General features: G+C 47.5%; 3 protein-coding genes across 7 annotated transcripts in view; 2 read left to right on the top strand and 1 right to left on the bottom strand.

Moving 5' to 3' along the window:
* tlcd3bb (TLC domain containing 3Bb) overlaps positions 1–1676 on the top strand; it is a 14132-nt gene extending 12456 nt beyond the window's left edge. For both annotated transcript variants that reach the window (XM_012837696.3, XM_031568288.2), the window contains exon 7: positions 1–1676. This exon is cut by the window's left edge and continues 1024 nt beyond it. The gene's annotated coding sequence lies outside the window, so the exon portion shown is untranslated.
* A 358-nt stretch (positions 1677–2034) lies between these two features.
* pagr1 (PAXIP1 associated glutamate-rich protein 1) lies at positions 2035–5784 on the bottom strand. Of its 3 annotated transcripts, none has more exons than XM_031568314.2 (5): positions 5408–5784; positions 5041–5269; positions 4480–4807; positions 2605–2684; positions 2035–2512 (listed from the first exon to the last, which is right to left on the bottom strand). In XM_031568314.2, the coding sequence occupies exons 2-5, from the start codon at positions 5222–5224 to the stop codon at positions 2274–2276; spliced, it is 831 nt and encodes a 276-aa protein (XP_031424174.1). In that variant the 5' UTR covers positions 5225–5269; positions 5408–5784; the 3' UTR covers positions 2035–2273. The 3 variants fall into 3 exon arrangements, with proteins under 3 accessions (XP_031424174.1, XP_031424170.1, XP_031424164.1); XM_031568310.2 differs by having other exon boundaries at positions 5041–5225; positions 5408–5782; XM_031568304.2 differs by having other exon boundaries at positions 5041–5228; positions 5408–5781.
* Positions 5785–5877: 93 nt separating this feature from the next.
* kif22 (kinesin family member 22) overlaps positions 5878–17500 on the top strand; it is a 12000-nt gene continuing 377 nt past the window's right edge. Inside the window, exons 1-13 of one of the 2 annotated variants that reach the window (XM_031568157.1) lie at positions 5878–6015; positions 6505–6701; positions 7144–7271; positions 7914–8068; positions 8434–8643; positions 9670–10063; positions 11131–11272; positions 11927–12047; positions 12449–12608; positions 13798–13880; positions 14766–14975; positions 16919–16978; positions 17474–17500. The exon at positions 17474–17500 is cut by the window's right edge and continues 377 nt beyond it. In XM_031568157.1, coding sequence (XP_031424017.1) covers positions 6508–6701; positions 7144–7271; positions 7914–8068; positions 8434–8643; positions 9670–10063; positions 11131–11272; positions 11927–12047; positions 12449–12608; positions 13798–13880; positions 14766–14975; positions 16919–16978; positions 17474–17500 — 1884 coding nt within the window. In that variant the 5' untranslated portion in view covers positions 5878–6015; positions 6505–6507. The remainder of the gene's footprint in view (positions 6016–6504; positions 6702–7143; positions 7272–7913; positions 8069–8433; positions 8644–9669; positions 10064–11130; positions 11273–11926; positions 12048–12448; positions 12609–13797; positions 13881–14765; positions 14976–16918; positions 16979–17473) is intronic. The other variant, XM_031568166.2, reaches the window with a different exon arrangement.

Here is a 17500-nt window from a genome sequence, read left to right on the forward strand (position 1 = left end):
ACCTGACTGTAACATCCGTATTTACTGTATCTATGACAACGGGCAACGGTGCACAGATGCTGGTAGGAGGTAAACAAGGACTAAAGGGTGGGGGGTAAAGGGAACCTAACTAGGCAGCACTTTGGATTACTGAGCTGAGGGGAAGGGAAGGAAGGGGAGGGGTGTTTGATGGAGCTCTGGTGTCATACACCACTTGAACAAAAAAGGCGCTGTACTCAAGATCCACACACCTCTTGATGTAGGTTGCACAGAGTGGATTCCTGCCCCAGGAGCAAGGGGTTGGAGCCTGGTCAAAGCTGTGAAGCTCGTGGGAGAGATGGCGGAGTGAGTGAGCTACTGTAGATCCACACGCCACACAAGAGGGTGTTCCTACTCCCGGCTCTCTGCGGTGGGTCTGACATGCCGTGGTCTGTGTCACAGGCACATTCCATGGGTGTCAGACTGCATGGTGAAGAGACCACAGCAAAAACACCAAAGGGGGGGGGGGGGGAGTTATGGTGTGAGTTGGAATTTGGAGACTAAATACAGTACCAATAAACAGTATCCATCCAATGTAACGAAATCCTGTAGGAAGCTCAGGATTTAGGAATGTATTATTTTGTATATGCTAGTGCATTGTTTCTAGATGGCCTGTTCAACTTAGTAAAATGCAGCCGGAAACAAAACAAAAAAAGTTACAAAAGCTAAGCAAGTATTTCAGTCTCCTACATAAATGATAGTTCCAGTCATTTGAACTCATTAATGGAGGCTAGAGGGGGATTTTCTTGCGGATGGCGTTATTGCGCCGCCTTAGCCTTGAACCCATTTTAGACTTTCTACTTCACCCATCCAGTGGTTATCGTCTCAGTTCAGGACGCAATAAGAGATGTGACTGATGTACATAGCAGCTGTATAATATGGTAAGTTTTTAGTTATTTCCACATTGTTAATTTTAGTATTTATGGCTAATTTATGTGATAATGTTTTAGGCATCTTATATTTCGTTATTCATTTTATTTATTTGTGTTGAATAGGTTTTGCTTATAGTTGAGTTTCCCATTCTTTTACCAGTTGGAACTTGTGTAGCTACATCTGTCAGGTTGTGCAAACTACCGAATAGTTGGACTACCTTCCACCGTCGCTGTTGTAGCCCCACAGTCATTGGTCGACACGGCCATGGTCTCTCTTGTGACTCTTGGCTGGAGTCAGTCGCCTTCAACAGAAAGGGATCAATTCTCTAGGTTTGAATTCTTCAGTTTGTTTGGTTTACCCACAATCCTCAGCAGTTCTACCCTTCTCCGATTCTCATTGGTCGTTGAGAATAGCAAGTGTAATGTTGAGAAGAAAAAAAATGATTCTAAAAACTTTTCCCCGTCCTGTCTTCGTAACATGCTTGTTGTTGACAGTTATCCTGAATGGAGATACTATTGCAGAAGGCATTGGCCTATTCCGATTCTCATTGGTGCAGGTAGAACTATACAGAAATGACCATCTCACACACAGTACTGTATACTCCTCTCCTCATAGCCTTGTTATGTATTCAATGAGTTCTGATTATTTATTTGTTCATTGGTGATTTTGAATGTGCATATGTACACACATTTGTTAGAAAAGACAAAATGTTACCCTTCAGTTCAACTATATATGACAGCTTTGATGTTATTCAAACATGAAGCAAAATATACTCTTATATCCCATGCCTGGCTCTGACAGTGCTTTGTACATAACAACAACAACAGAAAGCCTCTTTCAACCTCTTCAGCAATAAAGGATCACCTCTGTCCTCTATGAAGACTAATACATTTTTAAGTGGCACTTACTGCTCTATAAGACATTAGGCCTTTCCAGAGGAGAATTAGTATGAATTAAATGACAACTCGTTGCGTAAATAAAATGACCACAATAAAACAGTTCATTAAATCTGAAATGGCTCAATTATGCCACTGATGTTGCTATGGCAGGAAAAGCATCAGACTAATCAGTTTGACTGAGTGAGTCAGTATCCAGACATAACCTCATTTAGCCTCTCTACACATTAGAAACAACGTTCAGCCATCTGGGAAAAAAAACACAACATTTATTACGGTCATAGAAAATGGACGCTCACACACGCTGACATAAACATATCAACTTATTATAAAATCCAGCATCAATCGCGGAATCATTAATGCCATCATATAAAATTCAGGTTTGACAAGTCCATGGCGCCCCCTGTACAGTTCTTTGTTGTGCATACACACAGGCGCTAGCAGTGGGCTAATCTGCCCCAGAATGAGCCACAGTGTGGGGCATGGTCAGTATCTCCTCTGCCTGGGGCTGAAGACTGTGCTGGGGTCTTTGTCCCGCTCCCGCTGCCGTTGGCTGTTGGGCGAGAGGGGCTCCTTGGGGGCGGGAGCTGAGCGCGACTTGTCACTCTTGAAGAGGTCGCGTCCACTCCTCAGGAGCTGCTCGTCAATCTTGCGGTGGCGTTTGATGTCAGAGAGGACCTTATCCATCCGAGCCTCGCGACGAACACTGGACCGTGCCGAGGACCCTGGAGAAAGACAATCATGAGGAGGAACGTTAGAATCATAGCTGTCTTCAGATGTGCCTGTCTAAATATCCTGCATGGGTTTAGGGCCACACCTGGGGTCCTGCGACGGTTGATGAAGGTGTTCTTGGGCGTCTGCTCCTCATCAAAGTCAAACTCAGTGGGAGTCAGGGACCTGCAGGGGGGGGGGGATGAATGTTAAGATGGCTGTGTAACCTTCAGAAAGCACAAATGAAACTTCAAGCATTTGCTCCTTTCAAATTGATTGATTCAAATTCATTTCTGGGGATTAGTATCATTTCCAACCTCACATAAAGCACATGCCACAGTCATCACAAAAATGTAATACCATAGCTATATTTATATATTTTATTATGCAGTTATAATGAATGATAATAGCCCAGATAATATGGTGATTTACCATGCAGGTCACGTTACTTCACGTAACGTATTTAACAAATAAATAGAGGGATAAATCAAAAAAGCAGTTCTTGCCCTACACTTTAGGATTCAGCAGTGTATTTGCAACAGAGTTAGATTCCTGCACTAAATCCTAATAACTGGTGTACTGACAGGCAAGCATATTACTTTGTTGTAGCTGAAAATGAAATGTCAGAATGGGTTCTCTAAAAAGCTGTGTGGGTTTGACATAGCCATGACTCTAGTCCACCCTATGAACCCTAACTGCTCAAGAAAAAGCAGTTAGCCTAAAGCCAAACAACACTCCATGTAAGGCAATGTGTGCTTGTTGATGTTGACAAATATAAATACTATCACCACTATGTAATTCTATGGGCAAAATGCTCCATCTTCAAATTGGACCTTCAGAATAACATTATGGTAGTTCTAACAGCATTTGTTGTTTTGTCAACAAAAATACTACCTCCTCTGTGAAAATGTGGTTCTATGTTGAGGGACCCTGAAGGGCTCTTGGCTGCACCCTCAGAGCAAGTGGTTTTAGTGTCCCTACCAAGACACATACCCGTTCTGGTTCTCTAGTTCTCCTACAGAGACACATACCCGTTCTGGTTCTCTAGTTCTCCTACCAAGACACATACCCGTTCTGGTTCTCTAGTTCTCCTACCAAGACACATACCCGTTCTGGTTCTCTAGTTCTCCTACAGAGACACATACCCGTTCTGGTTCTCTAGTTCTCCTACAGAGACACATACCTGTTTTGGTTCTCTAGTTCTCCTACAGAGACACATACCTGTTTTGGTTCTCTAGTTCTCCTACAGAGACACATACCCGTTCTGGTTCTCTAGTTCTCCTACAGAGATACATACCTGTTTTGGTTCTCTAGTTCTCCTACAGAGACACATACCTGTTTTGGTTCTCTAGTTCTCCTACAGAGACACATACCTGTTTTGGTTCTCTAGTTCTCCTACAGAGACACACACCTGTTCTGGTTCTCTAGTTCTCCTACAGAGACACATACCTGTTCTTGTTCTCTAGTTCTCCTACAGAGACACATACCTGTTTTGGTTCTCTAGTTCTCCTACAGAGACACATACCTGTTTTGGTTCTCTTGTTCTCCTACAGAGACACATACCTGTTTTGGTTCTCTAGTTCTCCTACAGAGACACACACCTGTTCTGGTTCTCTAGTTCTCCTACAGAGACACACACCTGTTCTGTTTCTCCAATTCTCCTACAGAGACACATACCTGTTCTTGTTCTATAGTTCTCCTATAGAGACACACACCTGTTCTGGTTCTCTAGTTCTCCTAGAGAGACACACACCTGTTCTGTTTCTCCAATTCTCCTACAGAGACACATACCTGTTCTTGTTCTATAGTTCTCCTATAGAGACACACACCTGTTCTGGTTCTCTAGTTCTCCTACATAAACACATACCTGTTCTTGTTCTATAGTTCTCCTATAGAGACACACACCTGATCTGGTTCTCTAGTTCTCCTACAGAGACACATACCTGTTCTGGTTCTCTAGTTCTCCTACAGAGACACACACCTGTTCTGGTTCTCCTCCTCCTTAGGCTCCTGTGACTCCTCCCCGTCCCTCTCAGGGGACGGCGTGCGTGGTGGTGTTGGGGGCCGGCGAGGAAGAGGCACCCAGTTGAGCTCCAGTGTATCCCCTTTGGCGAGCAGTTCGTACAGGCGTTTGATCTCCTGAGGGGGGGGCATCCAGGATTTGGGGTTCTCCATCTCCTCATCACTGTAAGGGATCTCCCAGTCGCCATCACCTTTTCGCTCTTCACATTCCCTTACCGCCGTCTCTGCATCACCTTTAACCCCTTCCTTCAGCTCATCTTCCACCAAGCCGTCCTTATCTTTATCCTCTACGGGAGGGCCAAACAAACAAGCTGCTATCAAGACAGTGACGAGCAAGCAACAGGGACAGATTTTGCACCAGTCATGAATCTTGCAACTACTCTACATACTGCACTGGTCTAAAATGAAATATTACTAAAAGTAACTCAAAACTTCCTTGCATGCCTACTTGAAGTAACTCGTAAATATGAGAAATTAAAGCACAAGTAATCTGTAACACAGAGTGAACGAGTATCATTACCTTCATCTTCTTTCTGAGGCTCTTCCACTGTTTCGTTCGACTCGTCCATTTTGACATTTTCTGTCTCTTTCTCCTTCTTCTCACCCTGGCTCAACTTCTCGGTTTTATCCGCCTCCCGAACTACCATTGATTCCATCCCATCCGTTAGGGAGGTTTCTGTGTCATCGGCTACCGCCTGCGTCATACTGCTGAGTGAAGAGTGAATTCAGTAAGAGTTTTATCTGCCTCTCTGGATAAGATGAAGAAGATTAAACCGTGCAGACAGTAAGTTACAGTAAGATATCCTACATTACTGATGTCTATTTGTAGCATTAGCATATTAGCTGTTTGAACTCTAAGATAAAGTCAAGTTTGTTCATACACTTACTTTTAGATGTACTCTTCCCAAATCAACTTGGAGTCGACTTGTGTGTTTATAAAATCCACTTCCTGAGCCCCTGCAGGCAGATGCAACATAATAAACAGCTATGTTTCATGACATGGCTACTGTCCACATATGCAGCAGAAGTGCACCGCCATTTTGGTTTGTCTTGCATCTGAGCGCCGATTGGCTGTACTGCGGCGCTGTTGCCCACATCGCTTGCGTTACGTCCAAAGCGTACTTAACGCCAGAATAATAATGTACCCTTGCTGTGTAGTTATAGTATGCTAAATTGTTTAGTAAAGACACATTTCACACTGAAGTTGCTGAAAAGTTTTCGAAACGGTATTATACTACCAGCAATCATACGTCCGTTGCATATCAAATATAAAGTCACGTGTCCAATTTTGAAGTGAACGCTGATTGGTGGTACGTCAGGTACGCGGCAGCATTTGAAAATAATTGGCGCAGAGGCAGAAGCCTTTTCTTCAATGCTTTACCTCATTACGATGCTTGGAGCCTGCTAACTTGTTGTTTCATCGTTTAGGTCTTGGAATTTGAAGGCGCAACACTATATTCCTTAAACGACTTCGTTTCCCACGACAACTTGAACAGTAAGTTCGTAGTTTTTGCCAAATCAAGGCCCAACGTTGTATGTTTGATACAACTAACATATATTAGCCGATGCTAGCTAGCGATAGCCAGCCAACTCAGGAAGCGTTTTGCCTCTTTAACATCTCCAAACAAGCTAGGAAAATGTGCTAGCAAGTTAGCTGACTTTGGAGGTTGGTATGTCTAGAGAGTTTTCATGGATGTAATTGTATAGAAGCTTACCTTAACAGTTTTGCATATTAAGCGAATGTGAATAACTTTAGCTAGCATTTTAGTTCACAAATTCGGTTAGGTTACCTTGCTTAAGTGTCGGCTAGCGGGTTTATTGACGCGTCAACGGCAGCTTTGTTATCGTGTTAGCCAGATTGTGTTAGATGGTGTTGTTTTTTGTGAGCGGAACATTATGATAGATAGTTAACGTAAACGCTAATGTTACAATAAACTAGGTGTTGTCGTCGAAAATGATAATTATTCTCTGTCTCCTTGTTAAGGAAATGGCCCAGCGTGTTGGGGCGGGTGAACCCGCTGCCGGGCCGAAACGGACTTCACGGGTGCGTGTGGCTGTTCGGCTGCGGCCCTACATGGACAAGCAGGACGATAAGGGCGAGGGCCCTTGTGTGCGGGGGTTGGATTCCCACAGGCTGGAGATCGTCAACTGGAGGAATGCCACCGAGACGCTCCACTATGAGTCAGTTGCCCTCTTCTCTCTCTCCTATTTGTTAATGTGAACAGAATACTAGGTTTTTTTTTCTCCCTCTTATGGTCCTGCGAACTTTAATTTCTCACCGCCTTACTGCATCTTACCAGATCCTGGTCTCTGTGGTAGGCCTGGATTTGGTAGCTGGTGCTGATAGTATTTCCGTCCTGCAACAATCCCTCTAGCTCTTACTGTGTCGTTTGGGACTATACCAGGGAGAGTACACACAACTCGTACTCCCAATAGACAAGATAAAACACTATGGCCATTCAAGGACGGGAGAGAAGTCAAGTAACATTTGACTTACCCCTTAAGTAAAGAAATCGGCTATCTTTACTAATCAAGTAAATGTTTATATATTCCAGTTGTGTTTGAAATGTTAACCTCAGTTTTGTTTGGGTCAGCAACAGCCATGTTTGTTATGTTTGTTCAGCTTCGACATGTTCCACGACGAGAAGAGCACCCAGAAGGAGGTGTTTGTGGAGTCGGTGAAACCCGTCCTGCCTCATATCCTCAATGGGCAGAATGCCAGTGTGTTTGCATACGGACCCACCGGAGCTGGTACGACCACTTCTCCTGTCTCTTCTCTTCCACCCTCCCCCTCCATAGCTCTCTGAATACACACCTCTCAATCCCTTACCTGTTGGTTGCAGACAATAGATGATTTAGAATGGTCTGTGTCTTGAGGTCTCCTTTACCTCTGTACGTCAGCATAATTATTTTTCCCCTCTTATGGTCCTGGGAACTTAATTTCTCACCACCTTACAGCATTTTAACAGATCCTGGGCTCTGTGTGGTAGGCCTGGATTAGGTAGCTGGTGCTGATGGTGTTTCTCTCCTGCAACAATCCCACTGGCTCTTACTGTGTCATGTGGGACTATACCAGGGAACGAACACACACACACACTCAGGCTTGTACTCTTGGTGTGAGTTTACCACCAGCTCCTTTACCTCCTCTGTTCTCCTCTTGGCACCCCTCGCCTCTTTACCCACTCTTCTATTTCTCTGCAGTTCTTTTTTCACTGTTCTAGACCTCTACCCGTTCCATTCTTGAGTCTGTTTCTCCTTTTCCTTCCTTACCTCGTATCTCCCTCTCGGCTCTCTTTCTTTGCCTCTCTTTCTCTCCCTCACTCTCCCTCCCTCCTTCATTCTCTCCCTCCCTCCTCTCTGTGTGTGACTGTCCTGTGGTCTGTCCCCTGACAGGTAAGACTCACACCATGCTGGGCAGTCAGGAGCAGCCAGGTATGATCCCCAGGGCCGTGCGTGAGGTCTTCCACCTGGTCAGGGCCCAGGAGGCGAAGGAGGATGGCTGGGAGTACGCCATCAGCATGTCCTACCTGGAGATTTACAACGAGAAGGTGTGTGTGTGTGTGGGAGAGAGTAAAAATGTGTCTGCCACAATACAAGCCTGTGGAGGACTATGATTGTGTTGAACTTCCGCACATGTCTATACCTGATGTGGTCAATAACAAGCTTTGTGGTGATCTTCATATTCTGTCACCTCTGTTCTGGGTAATGCCCTTCATATCTGTCATGTAGCTGTGCTGTGTTCATCTGTGGTGGCAGACAGACAGTTGGGCCTTAAATGGAGATCTTGGAGATCTTCCAGCTCTACATGTGTTGAACTACAGAATACATATTGATAGACCGGTTTCTTTCCAGTGGCCAGCCTTTCCGTGTGCTCATGGTGTGTGTGTGTGGTCCTTGTGGTGTTCTTCCTCAGGTGCTGGACCTGTTGTGTCCGAGCACCCAGGACCTGCCCATCCGGGAGGATAAGGACCACAACATCCTCATCCCCGGCCTCACCACCACGCCGCTCGCCTCCTTCTCTGAGTTCGACACGCAGTTCATCCCAGCCAGTCTCAACCGCACCACCGCCTCCACCAAACTCAACCAGCGCTCCAGCCGCAGCCACGCCATCCTCCTCATCAAGGTCTCTTTCTCTCACACACACACACACACACACACACTAGTTGCTTAGTCTGTCTCGGTCTTGCCCTCTTTGTGTCTTGTTTTTTTCCTCACTTGCCCTCTTGGTTTCTCTCTCTGTCTCTATCTATCTCTGTCTGTCTGCTTCTCTTTCTGTCTGCCTCTCTGTCTTGCCATGTCTTCTGCTCTCTGTTTCGTTCTGTTGTCTCTGGCTCGCTCACACATACACTCTCTCTCTCACTGCCATTTTGTGTTGGCATGCTTTCACTTGGCTGTGCTGCTGGTGTGGTGTAATGGCATCATCCTCATAGCTGTCAGCAGAGGGAGTTGAGTGAACCCAGCTCTGCCAGGCGGAGGCGTGGAGCTGAAGGGGCAGTGCAGCGGAGTGAAAGGCCACCAATTAGCAGCGTGTGTCAGGTTGGCTCTGGTGAAGCACCGCTGAATAGGGCTGTGGACTAGGGCTTGAGGCCCGCTCCTCTAGAGCACTGCTAACATGATGGGACTCAGGCCTGAGGCCCGCTCCACTAGTCTAGAGCACTGCTAACATGATGGGACTCAGGCCTGAGGCCCGCTCCTCTAGAGCACTGCTAACATGATGGGACTCAGGCCTGAGGCCAGCTCCTCTAGAGCACTGCTAACATGGGACTCAGGCTTGAGGCCAGCTCCTCTAGAGCACTGCTAACAGGGTACTCAGGCCTAATGCCCGCTCCTCTAGAGCACTGCTAACATGGCAGCAGACGTCCTCCTGCAGGAGCATGGCGAGCCTGAATAAGGCACTTAGACCAAATCAGCACGTACATTCATTTAACAGATGTTTTTTTTTTAAAATCCAAGATGGCTTGCTGTGGGGGAGGGGGGGTGGTGTTGTGTGCACGATTTTATGTCTCACTTAAAAAAAAAAATGTTTTAAATGAATAAAAAATATAGCTGAATGTGTAAATGCAGACATAAATTAGTCTGTTGCTCTTATGATGAGCATAATTATATATATTGTTTTTAAATCTGCTTCTTCTAAACATCCCTCCCCCAGGTGGTCCGAACCCGCCGTGTGCATCCCCACCGGCAGCAGACGGGCAAACTCTACCTGGTGGACCTGGCGGGTTCCGAGGACAACCGGCGCACGGGCAATCAGGGCATCCGCCTGAAGGAGAGCGGCGCCATCAACCTGTCGCTCTTCACCCTCAGCAAGGTGGTGGACGCGCTGAACGGGGCGGCGGGCGGCCGGGTGCCCTACCGGGACAGCAAGCTGACGCGCCTGCTGCAGGACTCGCTCGGCGGCTCCGCGCACTCCGTCATGATCACCAACGTGGCGCCCGAGTACAGCTACTACTTCGACACCTTCACCGCGCTCAACTTCGCCGCCAAGTCCAAGCAGATCGTCAACCGCCCGTTTGTCCGCGAGACGCTCCTTCAGCCCTCTATAGGTGAAGTGTGTGTGTGTGTTTGTGTGTGTGTGTTGCGGATGGTGAAATGCGTGGCGGTGCTTGGTAGGAGGTTGCCAGAGCGTGCAGTCTGCTGTGTGAGACTGAGTGCAAAGGTTAAGTCAGGTTGTTTGTGCAATGAAGAGTGGGGGGGTTGTTGTCAAAGATGTAAGAGGCAATCCATTGAAGTGTGTGTGTGTGTGTGTTTCAGAGTGGTTGAGCGAGTGTGTAAGATTGCTCAAAGGGATGTCATCAGTGTATGATGTGGGTCAGTAACTAGAGGCGTGTGTGTGGGTGTGTTTGGGAGTGGTGGTGTGTGTGTGTGGGGGTGACTGCTCAAACGGATGCCAGTAACTACTCAAAGGGATGCTAGTACCTAGAGGGGTTTGGGTGTGTGTGTGTGTGTGTCTGCTCAAAGGGATGCCAGTAACTAGAGGTGTTTGGGTGAGTGTGTTTGGGAGTGGTAGTGTGTGTGTGTGTGTGACTGCTCAAAGGGATGCCAGTAACTAGAGGGGTTTGGGTGAGTGTGTGTGTGCGTTCGGCAGCTGCTGGTGTGATGCTGTGTCTTCCTCTGAGTGGGATATTTACACTAAAGTGAGTGAAGCATAGCTTCATCTGTGCAGCATCAGTAGAGTGGTATGGTTGAGGAAATCTTTGTTACTGTCTGGGCCATCAGTGGTGTGTGTGTGTGTGTGTGCGCGCGTGTGTCCGGCATTGTGAGCCTCTGTGCTACTTACTACTTTGAGTCCGAGATTCAAAGTGTGTGTGCGTGATGATGATGCTGAGTGTGTGTGTGTGTGTCCAGTCTTTTGGCCTGGAAAGGCTGTGGTAGGCAGCAGATTCAGTTAGAGTGTGTGCGCGCATGTTTGTGTGTTATTGCTATGGTCTATGTGTGGTTGTTGATTGGTGGTTGTTAATTGTGTGTGTGTGTGTGTCTCCGTCCCTCAGCTGTAGGTAAGAGGCTCGGGGTCAGGCAGGCATCATTTCCATTGTGTGTATGTGTGTGCTGTTGCTAAGTGTGTGTGTGCTGTTGCTAAGTGTGTTTGTGTGTGTGTGTGTGTCTCCCTCAGCAGTAAGTAAGAGGCCCAGGGATCAGGGGTCCAGCAGCTCCAGTGAGCCCCAGAGAAAGAGGACCAGAGAGGGGAAGGAGAGCAAGACCGATCCGGACAGAGTGCCCAGCTCCAGCACCAGCTGCAGCACACAGCCACAGAGGTCAGAGTTAAGACACACACACACAACCAGCTGCAGCACACAGCCACAGAGGTCAGAGTTAAGACACACACACACACACACACACACACACAACCAGCTGCAGCACACAGAGGTCAGAGTTAACACACACTCACACCCAGCACCCAGCCACCCAGGTCAGAGTTAAACACATATGCAACCAGCACACTCAACACACACACACACACACACACACACACACAACACACCCACACACGCATACAACCCCATAGGTCCTAGTCATACAGGTCCCTCACAGGACATGCAGTTCGGCTTTACATGCTGTCTGTTCTGTCTGTCTTCATGTTCTTTCTCTCTGTCTGTCTCTCTCTCTCTGTGTCTCTCTCTCCTGGTGTGTGTGCACGCTGTTTTATTCTGGTCGTTGGTCTGTCCTGCATAACGCGGCCTCATGCTGGTGCCTCTGTTTGGGTCAGGACTGTTGAAAGACTTGCTCTCCCTGCAGTGAAATGCTGTGAAAGGTCTCATTGAGACAGCTGGGACAGTACTGGACAGAAAACACACACACACACACACACACACACACACACTGACTCACTTCACCTGTATACACACGTGAGTACACACACACACACACACTGATAGCCCATCCTTTACGTGTGTGTGTGTGTGTTTCAGCCCTTCGGATGGCACCGTGCTGGACCGTCTGCTGGCGCTGGAGAAGATGCTTATGGGCACGCCAGAGAAAGAGAGGCTACACCTGCTGAAGACCGTCGCCCAGTCTCGCAAAGAGATCGAGGTACACACACACACACACACACCTGCTGAAGACCGTGGCCCAGTCTCGCAAAGAGATCGAGGTACACACACACACACACACACACCTGCTGAAGACCGTGGCCCAGTCTCGTAAAGAGATCGAGGTACACACACACACACCCTGCTGAAGACTGTTGCCCAGTCTCGCAAAGAGATAGGGGTACACACACACACCCTGCTGAAGACTTTTGCCCAGTCTCGCAAAGAGATCCAGGTACACACACACAATCTGCTGAAGGTGGTTGCTTAGTTGTGTGTGCGCGCACACGCACACACACACCCTGCTCAAAGCGCTCACACAATCCTGCTGAGTGTTCCAGGTTTAGTCTCTATATTAAGTGTGTGTGTGTGTGTGTGTGTGTGTGTTCCTTATGTGTTCAGGAGCTGAAGGCCAAACAGAAGGAGCTGGAGACTAAAGCCAAGCAGGGGGGCAGTGCTCTCAGGGAAGACTCCCTCTTCAAGACCAATGTGCTCCCCCTCCACAGAAAGCCCTCCTGTGCCCGGCCCAAGAAACAGCAAGCAGTCGTATCGCCGCTACAAGGTGAGTTTAAAAAAAAAGAAAAAGAAAGTGTGTTTCATATATAAAAAAAAATTGTATTGTACTTTATTTATTTATTTTATTTATTTATTTATGCACACACACTAGTTGATCAATTCAGGCAGTAGACATGTAACCCTCTCACAGCAAGCATCGGTCACAATATTACACACACACACACACACACACATTTTTGCTCGCTCCGTCTCTGTCGGGTATTTTTCATATTATTAATATTTCAGCATCTTGGTCTCTGTGTGGTCGGTGCTGATAGTGTTCCTCTCCTGCAACAATCCCACTGGCTCTTGGTGTATCATGTGGGACTATACCAGGGCGAAAACACACACACACACACACACGACTGCAAACTAACACACACACACACACACACAGGACTGCAAACTAACACACACACACACACAGGACTGCAATCTCTCACTCACACACACACACACACACACACACACACACACACACAGGACTGCAAACTAACACACACACACAGGACTGCAAACTAAGACACACACACAGGACTGCAAACTAAGACACACACACACACAGGACTGCAATCTCTCACACACACACACACACACAGACAGGACTGCAAACTAAGACACACACACAGCAGTATAATAGTATAGCAGTACAGCCCAGTGGCTTTAACTCCATGTTTGTCACGCAGCAGCATGAGGTGGAACAGCAGGTCCATATCATTTATAATGATGACTGGATTAACCAAACTGCAGAGTTACATTTGAACACACACACACACAGAAAGGCAGCAATAGGCCTCTTTTGCACTTAACCCTCCCAGAGGTCTGATCAAGCAAGGAGGCAATTTCAGTTTCTCTCCGAGTCTTAGTTTGCAGTCCTGTGCGTGTGCGTGTGTGTTTGTGTGTGTCTGTGTTTGAATTCTTTAATATAGCAGATTGAAGTCCATTATGTCCACTTACTGCAACACTGTCCATGAATCAGCTCTTTGCTTTCACAGCACTAGCCTAGGAATGAGTCATGAAGCATGGTCACATGGGACACACTCACACTCTGTGTCCTCCACTGCTCCCAGGCTATGCAGAGGTGGCCCCTGAGTTTCAGGAAAAGCCATAAATAATTCAGTATAGTTGTATTTACGCTTTCTCTCTCTCATCCCTCTTTCTCTCTCTCTCACACGTGCTCTCTCGCTCTCACTCAGTGTCACAGGTGCATATCCAACAGGGTGCATTGGTGTGTAAATCATACATCGCTCCTGACAAGAAGAAAAAGGAGCAGAGTGAGGTCAGTGCTCTCTCTTCTCTTCTCTTCTCTTCTCTGTCTCCCTCCATCAGGGAGAGAGCACAGGTGTGTGACGGTGTAGGAGCGTAGAGAGCTGTTGTAGTTGGGATGTTTGATGTCTGCAAGTGCTGCACTGACAGGGCTCTGTTTCCTCTGTCGCTCCTGAGCCGTGTGTGTGTGTCGCTCCTGAGCCGTGTGTGTGTTTCCTCTGTCGCTCCAGAGCCCTGTGTGTGTGTCTCCTCTGTCGCTCCTGAGCCGTGTGTGTGTGCGTGTGTTTCCTGTCGCTCCTGAGCCCTGTGTGTGTGTGTCGCTCCTGAGCCGTGTGTGTGTTTCCTCTGTCGCTCCAGAGCCCTGTGTGTGTGTCTCCTCTGTCGCTCCTGAGCCGTGTGTGTGTGTGTGTGTGTGTGTGTGTGTGTGTGTGTGTGTGTGTGTGTGTGTGTGTGTGTGTGTGTGTGTGTGTGTGTGTGTGTGTGTGTGTGTGTGTGTGTGTGTGTGTGTGTGTGCGTGCGTGTGTGTGTCTCCTCTGTCGCTCCTGAGCCCTGTGTGTGTGTCGCTCCTGAGCCCTATGTGTTTGTCTCCTCTGTCGCTCCTGAGCCCTGTGTGTGTGTGTGTCTCTCCTCTGTCGCTCCTGAGCCCTGTGTGTGTGTGTCGCTCCTGAGCCGTGTGTGTGTGTCTCCTCTGTCGCGCCTGAGCCATGTGTGTCTCCTCTGTCGCTCCCGAGCCATGTGTGTCTCTGTCGCTCCTGAGCCGTGTGTGTCTCCTCTGACACTGAACCTTAGACAGATGTAGTTAGACTCTTCAGGAACCCAAAATGTTTGAGTTTAGAGCCCTCGTACACGTCTCCTGTACCTGTGTGTATACTCTCACCTTGCGTCTCGTGCTGGTCAGATCTCGGAGGGGAAGGAGAACGGCGGCGTGGACGTGCACACGGACTGGGAGTCTCACATGGACGCGTCCCTGATGGAGAAGTCTCGGGAGAAGATCCTCTCCACGCTCAACGGCGGCTCGCTCAAGGAGCTCAAGGGCCTGCAGCTCATCGGAGACAAGAAGGCCAAACTCATCATGGGCTGGCGGGAGATCCACGGCGCCTTCACGCAGGTGAGAGAAACACACACACACACACACACACACAGGTGACCAGACAGACCGCTCACTCGGGTGATGCACAGGTCAGACAACAGGTTGCCAATCAGTCAATGCGCTTACAGGGGACATTATGGCAGTGGTTCTCAAACTGGGGTCTGCGACGCCTTGCCTGGGGGTCCGCGAAAAAGTCTGGCTTCCAACGTTTTTTTTATTTATTGCAATACAGTATACAAAACATATAGACTAATGTTGGACGGTGTACCTGTACTAGAAAGGTACCGCGGAAACCTTACGTAAAAAACGATACGGATTTGCATATTTTTAGTATAGGTACTTCATTAAAATAGCACGCAATCAGAGCGCACTCACTGTTCCACTCCCTGTCAGTGTCAGGCTACCTGCACGCATTGACTGCAAGGGCGGGGCTTCCCAGCTCTCACACACTGCGAGTGATCTCAGGGGAGACATGGCCTCATGTGCAGGAGCTCTTGCCGACCGTCCTCGGCTTGTATTAAAAAAAATATATGTCAGAAATAAGATCTGGAAGTACTTCGGATACGAAGCAGAATGTGAAGGAAAGCCCATCGACACACAGACCCATCTGTAAAACATGCTTCAAAGTCACTCTGGCAAAGGGAGGCAACACGTCAAATATGGCTAAGCACCTCTCAGACAGACACCCGAACTTTTCAGAGAGTTCAAAGAACGACAGGTTAGCAAATGTGATTATAAACATGAACACCCCTAAGCTCACCCATATACAGCCTAACACTAGTCGCTAAACTAGGCTAAAACTACAAGCGATTTTCCCCATCACAGAATTTTGACGATGCGTAGTACAATGATCATAATGCAGTGTGGCTAACGTAACTAAACCGCATTTTTCACACTAGTAATGTTAACTGCGATAATCTGCAAGTGATGTATTTAATCTTCCATCAGTACGGGTCGTGTTTATCGTTGCAGAAGGCCCTTTTTAAAAGATAGGTTAGCCGAAGGCATATCGGATGGCCCTATTGCATGTATTCTCGTTAAAGACGTTGATAGCTTTCAATTTGGCTGCAAGAACGTAGCCCAGTTCATTGTCAAAATAAACTCTAGAAAGAAAACGCTATACGTGTATAATCAATGCTATGATCATGTAGTTTTCATTAAAATCTTGCTGGAGGCTAATACCAATATGAATGCCATTTGTTAAGTGTTCGTGACAACCCTAATACAGGCAAGTGCTCATCACATCAACCATAAACCAACAGCAGATATCTGGCTTCCAAAGGTTGCCATCGTTCAAGACCGGGTAAATAAACTGGACTGGACAAACTATGAACATTAAGTAGCTTCTCAGCACATTTTACAAAAATATAATTTAAAATCTATCCTACATACTGTCAAGTAATGCCAAATGTAATAAAATTACTATCTAAAACTCTTGTGATATTAGTACTATATGATTTTAGAGTAAAAGAGTCCAAAAGCATATAACATTATAAATAGCTATAAGCCTTTATGGTTTAATTTGGGATGCGATTATGAGGAGGTCCTCGGAAAATGTTCTGCCCTTTGAGGGGTCCCTGGCCCCATAAAGTTTGAGAACCCCTGCATTATGGGACCATCTAGTCAGACTGGTCATACTGGTCAGGCAATGCAGGTGACCGTCTAGTGTTGGGCAGGAGACCATCCAGGCACTACTCACACAGGTGGCCTCTACTGACACACACACACACACACGACAGTCTAGTCACCACTGCTGGCAGGTGGGATGTGCACAGATGTGTGAGACTAGGTGTTCTGTGTGCAGAGAGGACACGCCTGTAAGTTCTCTCAGGTCTATGCCTTGGAATGGCCTTGAATGCCTTTGTGTCAGGCTGTGCTCAAACCATCTCTGTACCATCCTAAAATCCCTCTCCCTCTCCCTCTTCTCTCTCTCTCTCTCTCTCTCTCTCCCTCCCTCACAGGTGGAGGACCTTAAAAAGCTTGAGGGGATCACGGCCAAGAGGTTTTCCTCCTTTTTCAAGGTAAGACTGTAAAACACTGACCACTCCGAGTCTAGGGATCGGATTTAAAACACTGACCGCTCAGTCTAGGGATCGGATTTAAAACGCTGACCACTCCGAGTCTAGGGATCGGATTTAGGGCACCAACTCTTAGTAGGGAGTATAGCAGGCCTGGTCAAGGGGTTAAAGTAGGGGGTGGGGAGGCAGGGGTAGTTACCGCAGATGCTGGGCGTCTCCTACTGCTCCAAATAATGGATTGTGCGATGCTTGAACACGCAGTGTACAGTTCTCCCTTTTTAAAGCAGTCCAGGTAGACTCTGGCTTTGAGTGGTCTGGTCTGGCCGGCCCTGGTCAGGTGTGAATGAGACGGATGGTGGCAGGTCCTTTCTAGACTACTAAGCTGCATCGTGAACTCAGACAACAGTCATAGGAGAGGCCAGTAGTTGGTGCTGGTTTCTTGCTGCTTCTGGCTGGTATGTTAATGTGCTTGATTATTGTTTTTTTGTCTCTTAACAGGCCAATATCCTCAGCTCCATCGGAAAG

This window comes from Clupea harengus, chromosome 1 (assembly GCF_900700415.2).
Source record: "Clupea harengus chromosome 1, Ch_v2.0.2, whole genome shotgun sequence".
Lineage (NCBI taxonomy): Eukaryota > Metazoa > Chordata > Actinopteri > Clupeiformes > Clupeidae > Clupea > Clupea harengus.

Bases quoted from the DNA above. Each gene is read 5' to 3' on its own strand.
- pagr1 (XM_031568314.2), bottom strand. From the start codon at position 5,224: ATGACGCAGGCGGTAGCCGATGACACAGAAACCTCCCTAACGGATGGG. The intron at 4,808-5,040 runs GTAATGATACTC...GCCCTCCCGTAG, and splicing joins GCCTCAGAAAGAAGATGAAG to AGGATAAAGATAAGGACGGC. The intron at 2,685-4,479 runs GTGTGTGTCTCT...CCCCCCCTGCAG, and splicing joins GAGGAGGAGAACCAGAACAG to GTCCCTGACTCCCACTGAGT.